At 54.1% G+C, this 18,057-nt stretch overlaps 1 protein-coding gene across 11 annotated transcripts in view; it reads left to right on the top strand.

Moving 5' to 3' along the window:
- The window catches only part of SH3PXD2A (SH3 and PX domains 2A), a 245,703-nt gene that overhangs the window by 157,739 nt on the left and 69,907 nt on the right, over nt 1–18,057 (top strand). For 8 of the 11 annotated variants that reach the window (XR_010838836.1, XR_010838834.1, XR_010838833.1 and 5 more), the window contains 2 exons: nt 321–349; nt 3,117–3,263. Coding sequence is in view for 6 of the 11 variants with exons in the window: in XM_067024745.1 (XP_066880846.1) it covers nt 321–349; nt 3,117–3,263 (176 nt within the window). In the remaining 5 variants the exon portion in view is untranslated. The remainder of the gene's footprint in view (nt 1–320; nt 350–3,116; nt 3,264–18,057) is intronic. The other 3 variants (XM_067024748.1, XM_067024750.1, XM_067024749.1) reach the window with 1 other exon arrangement.

Below are 18,057 nucleotides of genomic sequence, written 5' to 3' on the forward strand. Positions count from 1 at the left end.
GCCTGGAAAAGGGCACGAGCGACCCACCGAGCCCATCCAGTTGGGCCGGGGCGGGGCGGGGCAGGGGTGCTCGCTGCGGGCGGCGGGGAGGGGCGGGGAGGGGCAGGCGGACCGCGCCTGGAGGCCGGGCTGGCTGGGACCCGCGGGCAGGCGCGGCGCGCAGTGCGTACGGCTGCGGAGCGCGCGGCTCGCCGGCATCCGGCATCACATGAGCATCCGGCCCCTGGGTGCCCGGCAGCCGCAGCCCTGCAGCCCTGCAGCCCAGCGGCCGCGCGCCTCCGCACGACCCTAACCATGTCTGTCTGTTGCTTCTTTTTCAGGGACTATGGCAGTTCCAAGAGGAAATCAGGTAAGGGAGCCTCCGGGCGTTCTTCCCTCCAACTTCCCCTCCCACTTCGTGCACGCGCCGCTCCGACCCTACGGAGGACTTTCTGGGGGCTTGTCCTCGCCCGCCTGCCCTGTGGTCCTCTGGGCCAGGGTACGCCCTGTGGTTGCCCCCCTCCGCAGTTCACGCCCCCTAAGACCTCTGGTACTCGCGCCTCCTCCTCCCACCGCTTCCCTCGGGCTCTCCCGGTGGGGATGGGAGCGGGTGCATGGGGAGTGTGGGGACGCCTTGTGAAGGGCCTACGGCCCCGCGACGTGTGCAGCCGGATCCTCCTCCTGGGTCTGCGGGGCCAACTCCTGGGCACCGCTGTGGTTTCTCCCTCGGTCCTTCCCGCGGTGCGGCAGCGATGGAAGGGTTAATAGAGACGAGATGCTGGGTTTTCGCCGTGGGAAGGTGAGATCCAGGACCGAAAAGGGGCGGGGGGGGGGGAGGGAGGGGAATCGTGCTGGAGAGACTGGGTTTTTAACGGCTGCAGTGCAGACCTTCCCCTCCTTCCCCAACTCTGAGCGCGTTCTCCACGCTGCCGGGGTGGAGGCTCTGCGTGGTGGCCCTCAGAGACACCCGATGGGAGGGCACCGACCCACCCTGGCATTGGCCCGGCAGGTGCCGGGCTCGCTCCGAGTTTGCGAAGGGGGTGGAGACAGGGAGCGTCGGGGCAGATCCTTGGACGCCGGACGCTGTGTGCTGGGCGCAGTCGGCTGGGGTCAGAGGAGGATTCTCTCTGGGTGGGGGAGGAGGGACTAGGCAAATGACAGCACGTGGGCGGGGTGCAGTTAATTGGGAGAGGGTGGTCCCTTGTACTTAGGGCCGTGTGTACTGGGAGTTGGGGCGGGGAAGGGAATGCAGCGATCTGTGTGGGCTTGTGTGTTGTCCGTATTTATGGGGGTGGTGAGTTATGGGGGTGCGCAACCATCTGGGGCTCTGGCCTTGGGGATGTGGGAAGTGTGTATGAACACGTGCCTTACATTAATGGCTCACGTTGTAGGGAGATACTTGTGTCCAAGTGCTTTGAACTGTGGATCAGAAGAGGTATGTTTGCCTGTGTGTGATGGATGAGCTGTGAATTGGGATAGTTGTGATTGCATGGTGCGTTTCTGAGTGTGGGTTCGTATGTTTTGTGTGTATAAGTGCTTGCTTATATATTCACTGGGATGAGGAAAGATGTGTCCTGGTTTACACATGGGTGGGGGCATGTGTGTACGTGGGGTTGTGTGTGTTCACGTGGGGCTTCATAGTTGTGTGCTCTTGAGGGTATGTTTACTTGTTTGGGTGTGTGTGCCAGTGTGTTGGGATGTATCCAGTTGTGGGTTGGCGTGTGTTTGTGTCTAGCTGTGGGATGAGACTGCGTGTGCACACATGCCTGTCACCTGGGGAGGGGTGCTTCAGGTATGCCCACCCCTGGTGCAGAACAGCATTTCCTCCATGAACAGGGCGGTGAGACTGCCTCATGAACTTGAGGAATTGCAGCATCTCCTCAGCTGGCACTTGCAGCCAGAGCCATAGTTGGGGGAACCTGGAAGGAGGGGCAAACGTGGGATTGTGTTCTGTCACACCCCTCTCCCCAAGAAACTTTCCCTGGGCCTCAGAGGTGTAGTGGCTGGTTGAGCCTGGGCTCAGATTCTTTTTTTATAAATTTATTTATTTTTGGCTGCGTTGGGTCTTCGCTGCTGTGTGCAGGCTTTCTCTAGTTGCAGCGAGGGGGGCTACTCTTCGTTGCGGTGTGCGGGCTTCTCATTGCAGTGCCTTCTCTTGTGGAGCACGGGCTCTAGGCGCGCCGGCTTCAGTAGTTGTGGCGCACAGTCTCAGTAGTTGTGTTTCACGGTCTCTAGAGCACAGGCTCAGTAGTTGTGGCACATGGGCTTAGTTGCTCCGTGGCATGTGGGATCTTCCCGGACCAGGGCTCGAACCCGTGTCCCCTGCATTGGCAGGCAGATTCTTAACCACTGTACCACCAGAGAAGTCCTGGGCTCAGATTCTGGCTCTGTGTGACCTCAGGCAATTTTCATAACCTCTCTGCCTCGGTTTTCTCTTCCTAAAAAAACACAGATAATGATGGTCTCTACCTCACATGTAGAAAATTCAGTAAGTTAATGTGGAAAAGTCCCTAGGACCCAATAACTGCTTGTAGTTTATTGTCATCAGCATTACTTTCTGAAGCCCTGGGACACTGGGTGAGTCCCTTCTCTACTCTAGGCCTCAGTTTCCAACTGTAAAGTCAAGGGCTGGGCCTCATAACCTCCCAGCTGCCCCACCCTCAATCTCTAAGGCTCAGGTTCCGTGCTGCTTCCTAAGCAAGACAGGGCCCCACCCTGGGAAAGCTTCCCCGGTTTCTCTGCCTTTCACTCTCCGGCTAGGAAAGGGATGGATGGAAAAATTTAATTTACGCTGCTGTGCTTATGATAATGGCCACTTATTAGTGTCATGGTTAAAAGTGCCAGCTCTGGAGCCAGACTGCAGGAGTTCAGAGTCTGGCTTTACAGACCTTGGGCAGACTTCCTACCCTCTCTGTACCTGTCCTCTCTTCTGTAAATTGGGGATAATATTCTTACCCATCTGATAAGGTTAATTTTATGTGTCGACTTGGCTGTGCCCAGATATTTTGTCAAGCATTTTTCTGGACGTTTCTGTGAAGGTGTTTTTTTGTTTGTTTGAATGAGATTAACTTTTAAATCAGTGGACTTTGAGTAGAGTAGATTACCCTCCCTAATGTGGGTTGGCCTCATCTGATCAGATGAAGACCTTAAGAGAAAGACTGACCTCCCCCAAGCAAGAAGGAATTCTGCCAGCACCTTTGGACTTGAACTGCAACTCTTCCTTGCGTCTCCAGCCTGTCAGCCTACACCATCAGATTGTGGGCTCACCAAGCGCCCCCAATCACGTAAGCCAGTCTCTCTCTCTCTCTCTCTCTCTCTCTCTCTCTCTCTCTCTCTCTCTCTCTCTCTTTCTCTCTCTCTCTCTCTTTTTCAATATTCTGTTCTGTTTCTCTGGAGAACCCTGACGAATACACACCTCATATGGTTATAATGAAATTACATAAACTTCTATATGTAAGTGTGCTTAGACCACTGCCTACAACCTGGACAGTTCTCCCAAAGTGCTAGCTACTGTTATTATTTAGTGAGCATCTACTATGTGCTGGCAACTTTACATATATTTCTTTATTTGCTGCCCAGAGCCATGTTGCATGGTGGCTGGTGGGATTTGCATTTCACAAATGAGAAGCTGTGTCTCCGAGGGTGGCTGCCCAGAGTCTGTGGCAAAGTGAGGGTTTGAGTTCATAGTTTGGCCTTCACTCTGCTCTGTGATGAAGCACATGAAGCTTCCCAAGGTCGCTCCAGTCAGGGATGTTTGCATGGAGAACGTGAATGCTTGTTCCCTGGTCATTTCTTGTCACATTTTAGTCCCCAAAGCCCCAGCTCATCCTTGGAGGATCTCTTGGAGGGATCTCCTATTGAGCACAGAGCCAAGACTGCAAGGCAGGCCTGGGGAGGGTGTAGCTAACAGGAAGAAAGTTCTCAGGCGGCTGACAGCCTCACAGAGGAGGCAGGACTGGAGACCTTGAGACCCCGAAGACAGTGTAGCCTCAAACTTATTTCTGCTCCCTCCCTCCACAGAACCTGCTCCTTCCCGCCTCTTCCTTCCTGCTCCATCCACCCTGTTGCTCAAGCCCAGCCAGAGGTCATCCCCGACTCCTCCCTTCCTCTCACTTGCCCACCTGACCTCCAGATCCATCCCCTTCTCCCACCTCCACCATCACACCTGTTGGAAGCTCCCTTCGTCTCTCAGGAGGACCCCAGCTCCCTCCTCAGCCTGTCTGCTCCCACCCCAGCCCCTCCACACCGCAGCTAGAGTGAGCTCTTACACACATGGATCAAATAATGAGCTTTTCTGCCTAAATTCCAAGATTTCCCATCCCACCCAGAAAAATGCCTTATCCCAGGCTTGCAGAGCTGCGTGTGCTTTGGCCCCTGCCCGCCACCCTGCCCCAGGCTCTGCCCTCATCCCTGTCCCCAATTCCCACCCCAGCACTCTGCTCAGCTGCGCCCATTACCTTCCACTCCTTAAACACTTCAGGTTCGTTCTCTCCACAGTCTTTGCATTTGCTGTTCCCTCTGCCTGAGTACTGTTCCCGTTCTTCCACGTGGCTAGCTCCTGAAGGTTTCTGCTTGTCACCTCAGAGAAGCTGCCCCTACCTCCACTGTCTAGCTGCCCCTCTAGGTCTCCCTGCTTCTCGCACATCACTAACCGCGCTCTAATTACCTTGTGGGTTTTCTTGTTTGTTATCTGTGTCCCACCACCTTGAAAGCAGAGACCTCGCGGGCAGGGCTCGCACCAGTAGCAGGGTCCCCTGGTGCTTCTTGAATGGGAGGGTGGATGGAAGAAGGCGTGGGTGCATGAATGACGCTGCAGGTCAGGAAAGAGAGGTCGCTGCAGCCTCAAGTCAGGAACATTATCTGGGAAAAGGAGGAGATTTTCTGATTAGGGGTGGAGAGCGGGGGGCTTTGCTAATCGAGAGACAGCACTTGCACAAAGGTGGGGGAGCAGGGCCAAGTGCAGCCTGTTTGGAGACCAGATACTGCAGCTGACCTTATTGAGCACCAGCTGTATGCCGGTACCGTGTAAAGTGTTGAGGTTCTAGGAATGTGCCTTTCTGCCCTCGAGGGGTTTGCAGTCCACTCTGGGTGATGAACTGTGCAGACAAGAATGTATTGTTGGACAGGGGAGCAAGGAAGTGGCATGGTTACCTGAGGAAGAGCAGTCCAGACCAAGGGCACAGCCAGTACAAGGGCCCAGGGGTGGGAGGTCTGTGGCTGGGTGGAACGTAGGGGAGGTCAAGGTGTTAGGAGGGGAGAGCAGCGGTGTAGTGGGGCTTGTGCAGCAGCAGAGACCGTGTAGGGCCTTGCCAGCCATTTTAAGGGTTTTGGCTTTCACTGTGAGTGAGATGAAGAGCCCCTACGGGGTTCTGAAGAAAGGGGGACGTAATCTGACTTGGATCCCAGAAGGAGTTTTCTGACCAGTGAGTGGAGATGGTTAAGGGGAGGAGACAGGTGGTGAGAGGATGCGGACTCTGGCAGCAATGGAGGGACAAGATGGATTTCCACGATCGGGTGTGGGCCGTGGGGGGAAGTTTATGTCAGATTGCCTGGGCTCCCGTCCTCAGCCTCACGACCTGGGGCAGATCACCTGAGCTCTGCGACCTCACTTGTTCTGTTGTATCAGTCAGGCTCAACTAGAGAAACAGAACCAGCTGGAGCTATCAAATTTCTGGCAAGGAACTGGCTGATGTGATTGGGGGCAGGCAAGGCAAGTCTGAAACCCAAGAGCCGGCTGGGGTTGTGGTCCACAGGTGAAATTTCTCCTGCAGGGAAGCCTCAGCTCTGCCCTTAAAGCATTTCAGCTGATGGACCCAGGACCCCACGGGAGTATCAAGTATAATCTCACTGAAAGTCAACTAATTATGAACCTGATCCCACCTGCAGAATACCTCCCCAGCAATTCCTGGATTAGTGTGTTTTTGAATAACTGGGTAGCCTAGCCAAGGTGACACATAAAAGTGATGGACACGCCCATGAAAATGGAGTAGCAGCCACCTGCAGGAAGGTGCAGATGATTCAAGGATGTGATGCGGTTAGAGGGCTTTGTGCCGGGCCTGGCAGTAGCAAGAGAATGTTGCTGTTAGCTGTGATTGCCCCCCCGCCCCCCGGTGAGCACTGCTGCGGGAGCTCAGAGATGGGCTGGAGCAGGCCGCCCCAGAGCAGGGGCTTCTCTTCAAACCTGAAAAGATGGGCTGGGGCGCCCAGAGTTCTGGGAAGCTGCCTGGCTCCGGCGCTGGTGGCTGGGGAGTTCTGACTTGCACCACGAGGGGGCGCAGGTGGCCACGGATCCTGTGAGGTCATCCTGGCCCTGGGATTGTGTCTGAGGCCCCATCCCACCCAGGGATGGGTGATGAGCTGCAGCTCGTTTAAATGCAAATGAGATTGCTCAAGAGTGTTGCAAGTTTGTTCTTTTGGGCCAGTGTTGATGTTTCTCGTGAAATCCTGTTTAGTTTATACTTTTCCTTGGAAACTTGGTGAGCTCTGCCTGCTTCCATTTTAGTACCATACAGTCTGTGTCATTGGATGGAGTTAATGAGATCAGCATTACTGTAGTTTCACTGCGGAGAAGCATGCTGCTTGGAGTTCAGAGTTTAGGTTTTGGCATCAGACAGGGTTTGAACTCCTGCTCTGCCGTGTGTTTGCTCTATGACCGGCAGCTGCTTAACCTCTGACCTTCGTGCCCCCATATGGAAAACAGGGGTAAAAATAGTGCCTGCCTCTATTAAAGGTAAGGATTGAATTAGCAGGGGGCCCAGCACATAGCAACTCCCAATGATAGCAGCTGCCATTGTTGTTATTTTAAGTATTGATAGGTTCGGAAAGGAGGAGAGAAGTTGGTCCTACCTTGGATTTGAGAGTAAAAAGACATACTTGAAGCATTACTTTCATTCTTTGAGTCCGGGGCCTGGCCCCAGAGGAGACAGAACCTAGACTCAGAATATTCTGTAGAGTTAAGAACGCGGGCTCTGGAGCCAGAACGCCTGTTTTTTTTTTTGTTGTTTTTTGTTTTTTTGCGGTATGCGGGCCTCTCACTGTTGTGGCCTCTCCCACTGCGGAGCACAGGCTCCGGATGCGCAGGCCTAGCGGCCATGGCTCATGGGCTTAGTTGCTCTGCGGCATGTGGGATCTTCCCGGACCAGGGCACGAACCCGTGTCTCCTGCATCGGCAGGCGGATTCTCAACCACTGCGCCACCAGGGAAGCCCAGAACGCCTGGTTTTGTGTCCCAGCTCTGTCAGCTGTGTGGTCTTGGGCAAGTCCTAACTTCCCTGTGCCTCAGTTTCCTCATCTGTGAAATGGGTATAACGATAGCACTTCACCAGGTTGCTTGAGGCTTGAATATGTGTTAATACGTGTGAAGTGTCTGGTGCAGGAAACACTAAGGGTTAAGCCTTTTCTATTATGAGTAGGAGGCAGCACCATGGATGTCTAGCAGAGGTCCACCGTGGAGGTCCCCCAGCAGAAGGGACCACTGGCTTTGGCATTTGCCCTCCTTCAGGAGAGACTCCTCTCAACCAGAGGGGGAAGGCAGAGTGTGCACCATCTCATAGTTGCCAGTCAACCTCCCAGTAACCTGGGCAGGTGGTCTTGTCCCCCTTTTAAAGATCAGGAGAGGTAGGTTCAGGAACCCGCCCAAGGTCACCTAGCCAGGCAGATGTAGGATTCGAATCCGGTCCTTCTGATCCAAACCTCTTTCCACTGAAGTCTGTTCCCTCCTAAGCTAAGACCCGAGGGATCCGCAGGTGAACAGGACTGGGCTCTGGAGATCTCTAGCAGGAGGGTCCACAGACTGAGAGAGGGACTGCCCCAAGAGAGCCCCCCACTGCGGTTTCTAGAAGGAACCCATTGGTCACCAGGGATTCTTAATTGGGTAAAGGGTGCCTTTACAGGGTGTGACTAATATCCCCTTAATTTCTCTTTGTATGAATTTAGTCGTTAATAAGGTGTATTTGTTTTAAAGCAAAACCTGCCCATAGGTTCTGGCTACGATAAAAAGTTAGTCTACCCTCCTCGTTTTATAGAGGAAGCAACTAAGAGAGGGCCTGCCACCTGCCCGAGGTGAGGGGGTGGGCAGAACCTCGCTTCCTGCTCATCACACTCCCACCAAACCCTGGAATGAGGCAGAGGTGTGAGGAGGGCTATGGTGAAACAGAGAGAGCAGGTCTGTAAAGCCTCTGCTGCCTCGTCTTCCCACAGCATGAATGCCCCAGTAAGACGGAGAGCAGGGCCAGGCTCTCTTTGACCCCCGGCCTGCCCTGCTCACCAGCCACAAAGGGAGAAGGGCAGAGACAAAGCAGACGGCAGCAGCCTTCACACCTCTCCTGGAGGCTTTCATTTCTCTTAAGCGATTACTGGTCTCCCGCCCCACAGAGGTCACAGCTCAATTGAGAAAGCAGGATGCTCTCAGTGATTCATTGATGAATGCAGGGCAGGATGGGTTGTGATCCACAAGTAGCGGGAGTCAAATAGAAGGGGCTGGGGGGGGCGGGTACTAGCCAAGGTGGGAGGGGCTGGAGATGTGTCCTGGAGGATGGAGGGCTTGGGATGAGCAGAGGGTGGGTGGACGCCGCTGGTAGAAGGGCCGGGCCTGAGCGAGGACTTGGAGTCTGGGATGTGATTGAGAAGTTTGAGGGCAGAAGAGATGTCTAGCCTGGCAGAAGTGAAGGGGAGGGCAGGAGATGTGTCTGGAAAGGAAACCTGGGAGAGTGTATCAGCAAGACTTTTTCTTTCTTTTTTTTTTTTTTTTAATAAGTTTATTTTATTTTATTTTTGGCTGCATTGGGTCTTCGTTGCTGTGTGCGGGCTTTCTCTAGTTGCGGCGAGTAGGGGGCTACTCCTCCTTGTGGTGCGTGGGCTTCTCATTGCAGGGGCTTCTCTTGTTGTGGAGCCTGGGCTCTAGACGCGCGGACTTCAGTAGTTGTGGCGCGCGGGCTCAGTAGTTGTGGCTTGCAGGCTCAGTAGTTGCCACGCAAGGGCTCAAGAGCGCAGGCTCAGTAGTTGTGGCACACGGGTTTAGTTGCTCCGCGGCACGTGGGATCTTGCCAGACCAGGGCTCGAACCCGTGTCCCCTGTATTGGCAGGCGGATTCTTAACCACTTCACCACCAGGGAAGTCCCAGCAAGACTTTTTCAAAGCTTTCTTTTCTGCCTGAGCCATCCATCCTCGGGGAGAAAGGCCCAGGCTGCTTAGAGAACACGGCCAAGATATTACTGGCACCCTCCAACGGCCAGAAGTGAGCGTGTCTTGTGAAGGCACTGTCTTCTGACACATCTCACCCGGGTTGGTGTTTTTAAATAATTTTTGTTTTCGTGGCTCTGGGTCCTCAGCCTGATGTCACCCTGGAGTTCAAAGCCAACTAATTGGAAGTGAAAGGAGGCTGATTGATTTGGCTGCTCCACAGCCAGCCAATGTGGCAGCAATGTGATGGAGAAAGTGTGTGTCTGGGCCACGACTCCCCTGGCACTGACCTACTGGCTTGCACACACAAAGCAGGGGCAAGGGAGGTGAGGGCTCCCCGAATCCTGGAATCACGTATCTCACTCCCGGGAAGGAGGCAGCTAGCTGGTATGTGGCCTTGATTCTCTCTGCCCTGCTTGCTTAGCTTTTTTCTGCTCCCTCATTCCTATCACCTGACCTCTCCTGCTGGGGTAATGGGAAGATGGTCTGTAAGGGGACAGCATGGGCAAAGGCCCGGAGGTATGCTGAGAGTCCTGAGCCTGCTTGTTGAAGTGCAGATTCCCAGGCCCTGCCCAGACCTACTGAATGAGCATCTTTGGGGGTGGCGGCCAGGAACAGCTGGCAGTTTTGATGGGCTCCCCAGGGATCCTGAGATAGAGGCGGGGTTGAATTTGGGATGGGTCATCCACGTGGGTTGATGTCAGTGTTCAGGGTAGGCAGGCAGTGAGGAGGCGGCATGATCGGACCCCCAGGATGGACTGTGACTAGACGGGGCTGCTCCTGGATGGTGCATTCAGTTGTGTCCCAAGTTGGGGGTGGGGGCCAGAACCACTATGGGAAGGGGAGGGCAGTTAGAGGACAGAGAACACTGGCCCGGCGTTCAGGGCCTTGGAGAATGGCTATCCCCTGGGCCTGCCCAGCCACTAGCTTCCCTTCTGCCCTCACCAGGAGGCTGTGACGAGACCCCCGTCTGCCTTTTATTTCCACAAGGTTTTCCTCTTCAGAGGAGGAGACACCCACATTGTGGTCCAGCAGAGAAATGCTTCCCACCATGGCCCTTCAGCCAGAAAATAACTTGTTGCCCACTTGGGCTTTTTGGCTTACAAACATGTGACAAAAGAGGCAACGTTTCCAGTAACAACAAAGCCAATGGAAAAACAAAGATTTGGGGGAAATGTGCATTATTTATTGTTTTAGCACCTTTTTCTGATCTAAAGTTACTTTGTTTAGAAATAGAAATGTGGTGTGTGTAACTCAGTTGGCCTGTGACATTTCTATAATTGGTCAGTTTTGAAATGTGACGGCAAAGAAAAATTTTCCGAAGTTTCAGTGAAACTTAGAAGTTTGCGGGGAAAAAAGTGTTTTTCCCCAACTCCTTCTGCTCTGCCCCCGGGATCTTGTCATTGCCACGTGTGACCCAGGCAGCTGGTATGAAGATGGATTTTCTTAATGTTAGAACTGGATTCTTGTACCAAGAAAACTGGGCTGTGTTAGAAAGTCCCTTCACTTCCCTGTGCTCAGGAAGAGCCACCACCTCTTCGAGATGCTTCCTCCCAATGTTGCATCTGGCCAGTGGATGCCGTGTTGTAGAAAAAGCCCCCCCGCAGGTGTCTGGGAGCTGCCTTTCCTGTTAGCCAGGGTCTCCCCCTGGGCTCTGGACCACCTTAGGCTCCCTGAGTGTTGGGTCAGGGTTAGAGCTGAGTACATAACTGTTCCCGGAAGGAAGGTGAGGTCCTTGCAAAGCTGTGATGACAGGCTAGTGATAAGAGGCCAAATTAGTACTATCTTTGTTGGCAATAGCCCCCCCAGGGAAACCGTGCAAACATGGCAGATTTTAACATCTCTTGTCCCTAATCTGTCTGGGTGGGGCAGTTTCTCCTGGTCTGTCACCTCTTGGCCATATACCGTCCCTCCCTAGAGCCTAGTGGCTCTGAGAGCCCTCTGTCAGTTCTTCATTTGTGTTTGGTCACAGGGTTCTGAGTAAGAGGGCCCTTTCCCCATCTTCCTCAGTGACCTCGGTTTCTCTCTCTTCTCTAAGCCCGGGGCTCATTTGACACTAGTGGCAGCTCTCCCAGGGGTGAGGGTAGCTCTCCCAGGGGTGAGGGTATGGCCAAACTGATAAGAAGCAAGTTTCCGAATGGATGCTGGTACCAGACCCTGCTAGGATTAGGTGGTTCCTGCCAGACCTAGAGCTGACTCACTGGCACTGGCCGTGGCTGTCATGTAGATTTGTTCAGTGAACATCTGAGTACCTCCTCTGTGCCAGGCCCTATGGTCCAAGCCTAGGGATACCAAGGTGGATACAGTGAGGTCCGTGTCCTCAGGACTTTCAGTTGGGTCTGGGAGGTGGGAAAGTAAACAGCAGTTATGATGTGATGTCCAAGGGCTACCATGGCGGAGGCGCAGCGGGTGGGATGTGAGGGAGCCTCCCCAGGGGAGGCATAGATCTGCCTGTGGGTGGGGTGCTGAGTGAGACCTTCTACCCCCCGGTTCCCTGAGGTTTTAAATGAGTCAGCCCGGAGAAGAAGGAGAGCAGCCTGCAGAGGCATCTGGTCAGTCTTAGCGTTGGCTATGCAAGTGTGTCATATCCTCTAAGCCGGGCTGGGGCACATCCTCCGTATCCGCCAGGTACTTGCTGGGCAGTGCTGTTTCAGAGATACCACTGCAGATGGTCACTCGTTCACTAAAGTTGTTGAAGCTTAAAAAGTTCTAATTATAAAATTAATACATGTGCCTGGGTTGGAGAGAACTTGCCCCAAAGGTCGCCTCTGACCTGTTCCTTATTCTTAGGAGGACTCTGGCTTCCACTGGTCTCCTAGGGGACACATGCCCTGCCTGTGACAGGAGGGCATGAATCCTGCTTCCATACAGCTGCAGGGCTGTGGCCCGCCCAGCCAGGTGCCTGGCACTCGGAAGTGTTCATTAAGTATCTGACAACAGACAGGTCTCCGTTGGGGAAATCTTCATCCAGTGGGTCTCCCTCGTGGTTGATGATTGACCAGGACTGACAGGACAGAGAGAGAGCAGCCCTTTCAAGGCACAGGTAAAGACCAGGGGGACCCAGAAAAGTGGTCCCAGCTTCTCACACTTGTGCAGCGAGCCAGGACAGGGCCCTCTGAGCACCGGTCTCCTTCCTGGCTTCTCCCCAGGGTGGAAGCTCAGTATTAGCCAGAGTCCCTGAGCTGTGGTGCCAAAGGGTTAACTTCATGCTCCCCAGAGAGCTTGCACACTCCTGACCCTCCCCTGTCCTCCAGGCCCTCCCAGCTGCGGCCTCCTGGGCATAGCTCAGTCACGTGAGAGCCAGATGTGGGGATTTCCCAAGCAGTGATATGTGTGTGTGTGTATGTGTGAGCGTACACGCACATGCGCGCGCGCGCGCACACACACACACACACACACACTCACACTGCTCTGTTGACGTGGCATCCAAAAGCTCAGGGGATTGGTCCAAACGCACGCAGAGCAGGAGCGGGATGGGGGTGAGGAGAGGCCCCAGGCTCCAGCCACACACCCTGGGAGGCTGCACCGAGCCCTGCTGAGCCCTGCTCCCACCAGACATCATAGATAAGCCAGTTGTTTTTGCTCAGACTCCCATTTCCTGCAGCATCCATCTTGCCATAGACCATATTGCTTATGGATAAAATTTTTTTTAATCTCTTTGAAGGGCGTTACCGCAGATGCTGGAAGCCCGCAGCCTTCCAGGGATGTTCTGCCGGGCTTGGGGGCCTGCCTATGAGTTACTCCGCACAGCACCAGCTAGGCTCAGGGCCTTTCCTGGCCTGAGGATGCCCGTATGCACCTCAGGCCACCCCAGCCAAAACCTAGGCTAGAGGAAGTGCAGGGCCCTGGGGGCCAAGAAGGCCCTGGAACAGTGGTATCAGCTGGACCTCAGTTTCCCCGTGAAACCCTTGGGACTGAGGGCATTGAGTGTGTGTCCTTCCAACAGCCACCATGGACTTGCTGGGTACCACCTACTGTGTTCAGTGTGCCATGAGGATGCTGACAGGGTTAAGACCCTGAAGGAACTTCAGATCTGATTGGAGAGACTCATAACAAATTTTGATTAAGTGCCTACTATGTGCCAGACACTTGCTAGGACTACAACACTATCCAGACATTCTGGAGCCAGTTGACACAGGGACCAGTTGAACAATAGAGACCCTGCCCAGGGCAAGATAAGGGCAGCCTGCAAACCTTGAAAAGGGGGTCACCCTCAACCTCAGTTCACAAGTGAACTCTGCCCCTGGCCCCTGCCCCCCTCATCCCCAGCCCCATCCTCCTCTGGCTGTGTCCAGCCAGATGTCAGCTGAAGTATTGTGAGCCCTGCTCCAAAGGTGGGGTCCAGTTACAGATGCAAGGCCTCCAGGTCTCAGCCCTGCTGCATCCCCCCTTCCCCCCATGAGCCCGCACCCGGGGCCCTACCTGCTATGTTTGGCTCCAGCCTGCTTTCTGGTGGGGTCTGGGCAGCCTGGGGCAATGAGGATACACTTGAGTGGGAGCCCTGACGGCACCAGGCAGGTGGATGAGGGAGCCACGCAGCCTCCCCCAAACCTACATGACCCCCGAAACAGTCAGGAGTGCCTGGGAGAGTGTCTTTGATTGTAAATATCTGAGCCCAGTCCCTGAGGCTGGAGAGTCAGCTGGTCACAGCCATGAGCCTCCAGCTGTGCATGTGGTAGATGCTCATTAGATAACTGGTGGTTGATTATTGATAATCTGTTAGTGAAAGTCCAGTCTGGGGAAAATAAAACATTGCTTTTTTTGTGGCCCTGGGGTGGGATTGTCAGTCCTGGGTCCATTGCTGTTGACTCCATCTCTCAGGGCTCTTGTGGAGACTGAGCCAGGGGAGGGGGTGGACTGGCGGGCTGGGGGCTGGAGACCCAGCGGCTGCTTACTTCATCCTGCACCACTGGCCTCTGTTTCTGCTGCTGCCGCTGTCTCATTCTCACAGGCTTTGGCGGGGGGAGCTGGTGGGTGGGGGAGTGGGAGGGGGGGATACCCCAGTACGTGGGGGAGGACCACCAAGGCAGCCACCCCAGGGAGGGGGGTGGCTGGGATCTGGGAACTCTGAACAGCGTTGAGTTTGTCTCTTCTGTGCACACCAGCACCCCGGCATGGGGAGAGGCGAGAGCCCAAGTGCGGAGGGGGAGGCCGCCGCCCCCCAGGGGCTCCTATGGGGTCAGGCAGCAGCTGCGGGAGCAGAGGCTCAGAACCCTGCTGGCCTCCCCACACAGTGCCCCTCTGTCCGCCCACAGCACCTGTGTTTAACCAGAAGCTGAGGGGTTTTGAGCAGGGTGGGAGAAGGAGGCAGACCTGCCTGCCAGGGCAGCCCCGCTGGGCAGCTGCGGTGCTCCTGGGGGCAGCCCGGGCCTCTCTGCCCGCACCCACTTGGGCTGGGCTGTCTCTGCTGGCCCGCCTTGGCCTAGGTGGGTGTCCTTGGACTTAGTCCCTAAGGGGCTGTGGAGTGGCTCCAGCCCTCACGCACCCCATTCCGCACCTGAGCCGGGAGACAGACTGTGCTCTGACTGCATGGCTCAGCAGTCAGAGGGTCAGCGGTGCATTCCTGCCCCGGGTTGGGCTGCCCCGACATGGACTCTGGATTCTGGGAAAGGCAGCTCCTGGAGAAGGAGGCAGGCCCCTTCCTACTGAGAGTAAAATGAAAGGAGCATGGCTGCATTTACAAAGGGAAGCCCAACAGAAATAAGTGAGCCTCCCTTGGCCAATGTCTGGGGAGGATCCAGAGAATGAAGTCCCCTGTTTTTAGGCCCCTTTGTTCCCCGTTCCCAACCAGCTTGCCTGGGTTCAAGTCTGACCCATCACTCCCTTGCTGTGGGGCCTTGGGAAAAAGCTTAACTTTCCTGAGGCTTACTTTCTGCATCTGTAAAATACAGATTATTATAAGGATTAAACGTTTAGTCAAACATTTAACCAAGTACCTAGCATGCACATTAAGAAAGTGGGAACTGGGGGCTTCCCTGGTGGCACAGTGGTTAAGAATCCGCCTGCCAATGCAGGGGACACGGGTTTGAGCCCTGGTCCAGGAAGATCACACATGCCGCGGAGCAACTAAGCCGGTGCGCCACGACTACTGAGCCTGCGCTCTAGAGCCCGTGAGCCACAACTACTGAAGCCCTCCTGCCTAGAGCCCGTGCTCCACAACAGGAGAAGCCACCACAATGAGAAGCCCGCGCACCGCAACGAAGAGTAGCCCCCGCTCACCGCAACTAGAGAAAGCCCGCGCGCGGCAACGAAGACTCAATGCAGCCAAAAATAAATAATTAATTAGCTAGTTAAAAGAAAGTGGGAACTGGTCTGCTTGTTCTAGCCTCAGCCCTGCCACTAACTTGCTGTGTGATCTTAGGCAAGCTTCTCCTCTCTGGTCCCAAGTCCCCACATGCTCCTTCCAGCCTTTATTTAGCTCAGAATCCTGTGGCCCAGAACCCTCAGGCCCTGGGCAGGACCAGCTACATGATTTACGGGACCTCTTGTTCATAAATTATTAAAGATTTCAAATTGGGGACAGAGGGTATTAAACCAAGAGCAGGGCCCTGCTAAGTATGGGTCCCTGTGCGCGTGCACAGATCACACCGCCTGAAGCCAACCCTGCCTTGGAGGCTGTGAGTGCAGCAGGCAGGGCCAGGGGTCTGGGCTGCTGGTGTAGCAGCATTGACCCCTCACCTCCCCAGTCCAAGGGCATGATTTTTTCATACCGTAGGTATTGATGATGAGCTGGAGGCTGCTGCTCACCGTGGAGCAGGCTGCAGAGAGCTGCCCCTGTGGGTAGCAGCTCACACACCTTAGAGCAGGACACTCCCCAACTTCCACCCGTGTGACTGGACTGGAAGTCGTGTTTGAGTTATTGCTTGCTCTCTGTCTTGACCATCTTAATTCATGCCATGCTTTTTCTGGATGCCATTCGCATCACTTTCACTGTTGTGCCACTGTTTCTACTGCTCTGAGCACGATGACCTATTTCAGGCCCTATATATCATGTAGGTCAAGCTGCTACTTCTTTGTGAAGCACTGTTAGCCCTCGAGGGCTCTGGTAAAGATTTGAGCTACTTCATGCCTATGACAGTCCAGTGCCTGCCACAAGGGATGTGCTCTCATGAAAAAGTAGCTCCTTCTCCTTCTACTGTTAAATAAAATAACAGGGCTAGCAGCTGTCAAGCCCTAATTAGTTGATGACCTGAAAGCAGTGGCTGAGTTCCCTGGTGGCCTAGTCAAAAAGGAAAAGAAACATGTGGAGTCTAGGAAATTTAAGAAATCTAACCCTATGTAAGGGTCAGTGTACAAAAGGAGAGAAAAGACTAGAATACAACAGAAACCAGTTCAAGGCTGCAGTGAGGTAAGAACAATAGAATTCCCAAAGAGAGAGAGGTCTTGAGTGTTCAAGTATGCTTGCTGAGATATTGAAGAATGGAAGGACACAGAGACAACAGGGGGGTATTCATTCCTGGCAGGGGCCCTGCTCCTCCTCCCCTCCCAGGAGCCCAGGGCGGGGGCTGTGTAAGCCGATAAGGCGGGTGACCCTGCCCTGGTCCCCCTGAGCCCTTGGTTTGCTTTCATTCTCTGAGGAGTTTATGCTGTTGGCTGTTCTCCTGTCTCTCCCACCTGGGCTTTCAGCCCACTCTGGATTTATTAGTTTGGATGGGTGGAACTTGCTTTACACCAGGGAAGAATTTCTGGAAGCATGGTTTGAGACTAGATTTGGGTAAATTGAACCCAATTCTCCCTGCTCTGGAGTTACTCAACGTTAAAAGAAACATTACAGAGCAATAGGAGTCCCTCTCCTAACTTAAGTCTATCCAGTTGTTTGTAACGTAGTCCTTGGGTGTATATGTGTTTGGGGGGAACGTCCTTAAAGTCAGGGGCCCCTGTAATATTGTTCTTTGATTTCTCATAATCACCCGGACTTGACAAGAGTCAGGTTCAGCACCTAAGTGTCATCAGGACTTTCAGGCAATGGGTTTTCTCTGGGCCTGGGTTCTTGCTGGTCCAGCAAGCAAGGAGGAGTGGCTGTGGCGGGAACATGAGTCCTGTGGGATGGCCATGGGAGGGACCCTGTCTCTTTGCCTCCCGTCTCCCAGGCACACACTGCTTTAGTCATCAGCTTTGTCCCTGTCACCCACTCCCCTTCTGTGTTCCAGGGGCCTAATTCCTACCCCTCCAAAACCTTTCACAGGCACTAGGCAATTTCACTCTTAAAGCAGACCTACAATTAAAAAGACGTGGTAGATATTTTTATCCCCATTTCACAGAAGGAAAAGGGGCTCAGAGATTTGCTAAATGCCCCAGAATCAGTGAGCTAAGTGAGAGAGTAAGCGCAAGAACCAAGGTTTTTAAAACATTCTTGCTCCAGTTCCTCTCTGTCTTATGTGCCTCCCAAACTGTTGGACTTCTTCACTTGAGTTTCCTATATTGAGCGTGTGTTCAAGTGGTTTTCCCTGGAAAGGTGGTCTGTTTCTCTGGAAAGATTTGTTTCAACTGTGGTGTACTTGCATTATGGAGACTAGCAGGTTACTGCTGGAAGAGTCTAGAACATGAAACAAGTATCTTGGAGATCACTGGGCCCAAAATGCTTGATTTTACAGATGTGGCCCAGAGAAGTCAAGCCATTTGCCCAAGGTCACACAGCCAGTTCTCCGCAAAACCAGTTGTGCAGATTCCCAGTCTCACGCCCCTTGCTTTCCACCAGGCCCCGTGACTCTGCTCGGTTAGGGCCCTTGGTTCTGTCACCAGAGAGAGGGGGGTAGAGACAGCAGGGAGGGCAGGAAGCAGTTGGTTTGTGTCACTACAGCTGCTCATTTGGCTGTGCCTGCCTTTTGCTCCTTTGCCCCGTCTCTCCTTCTCACCATTTTCCCAGCCCTGAGCCAGCAGCCATGTCTGCCTCCTGGCC

Source organism: Kogia breviceps, chromosome 2 (assembly GCF_026419965.1).
Source record: "Kogia breviceps isolate mKogBre1 chromosome 2, mKogBre1 haplotype 1, whole genome shotgun sequence".
Classification (NCBI taxonomy): domain Eukaryota; kingdom Metazoa; phylum Chordata; class Mammalia; order Artiodactyla; family Physeteridae; genus Kogia; species Kogia breviceps.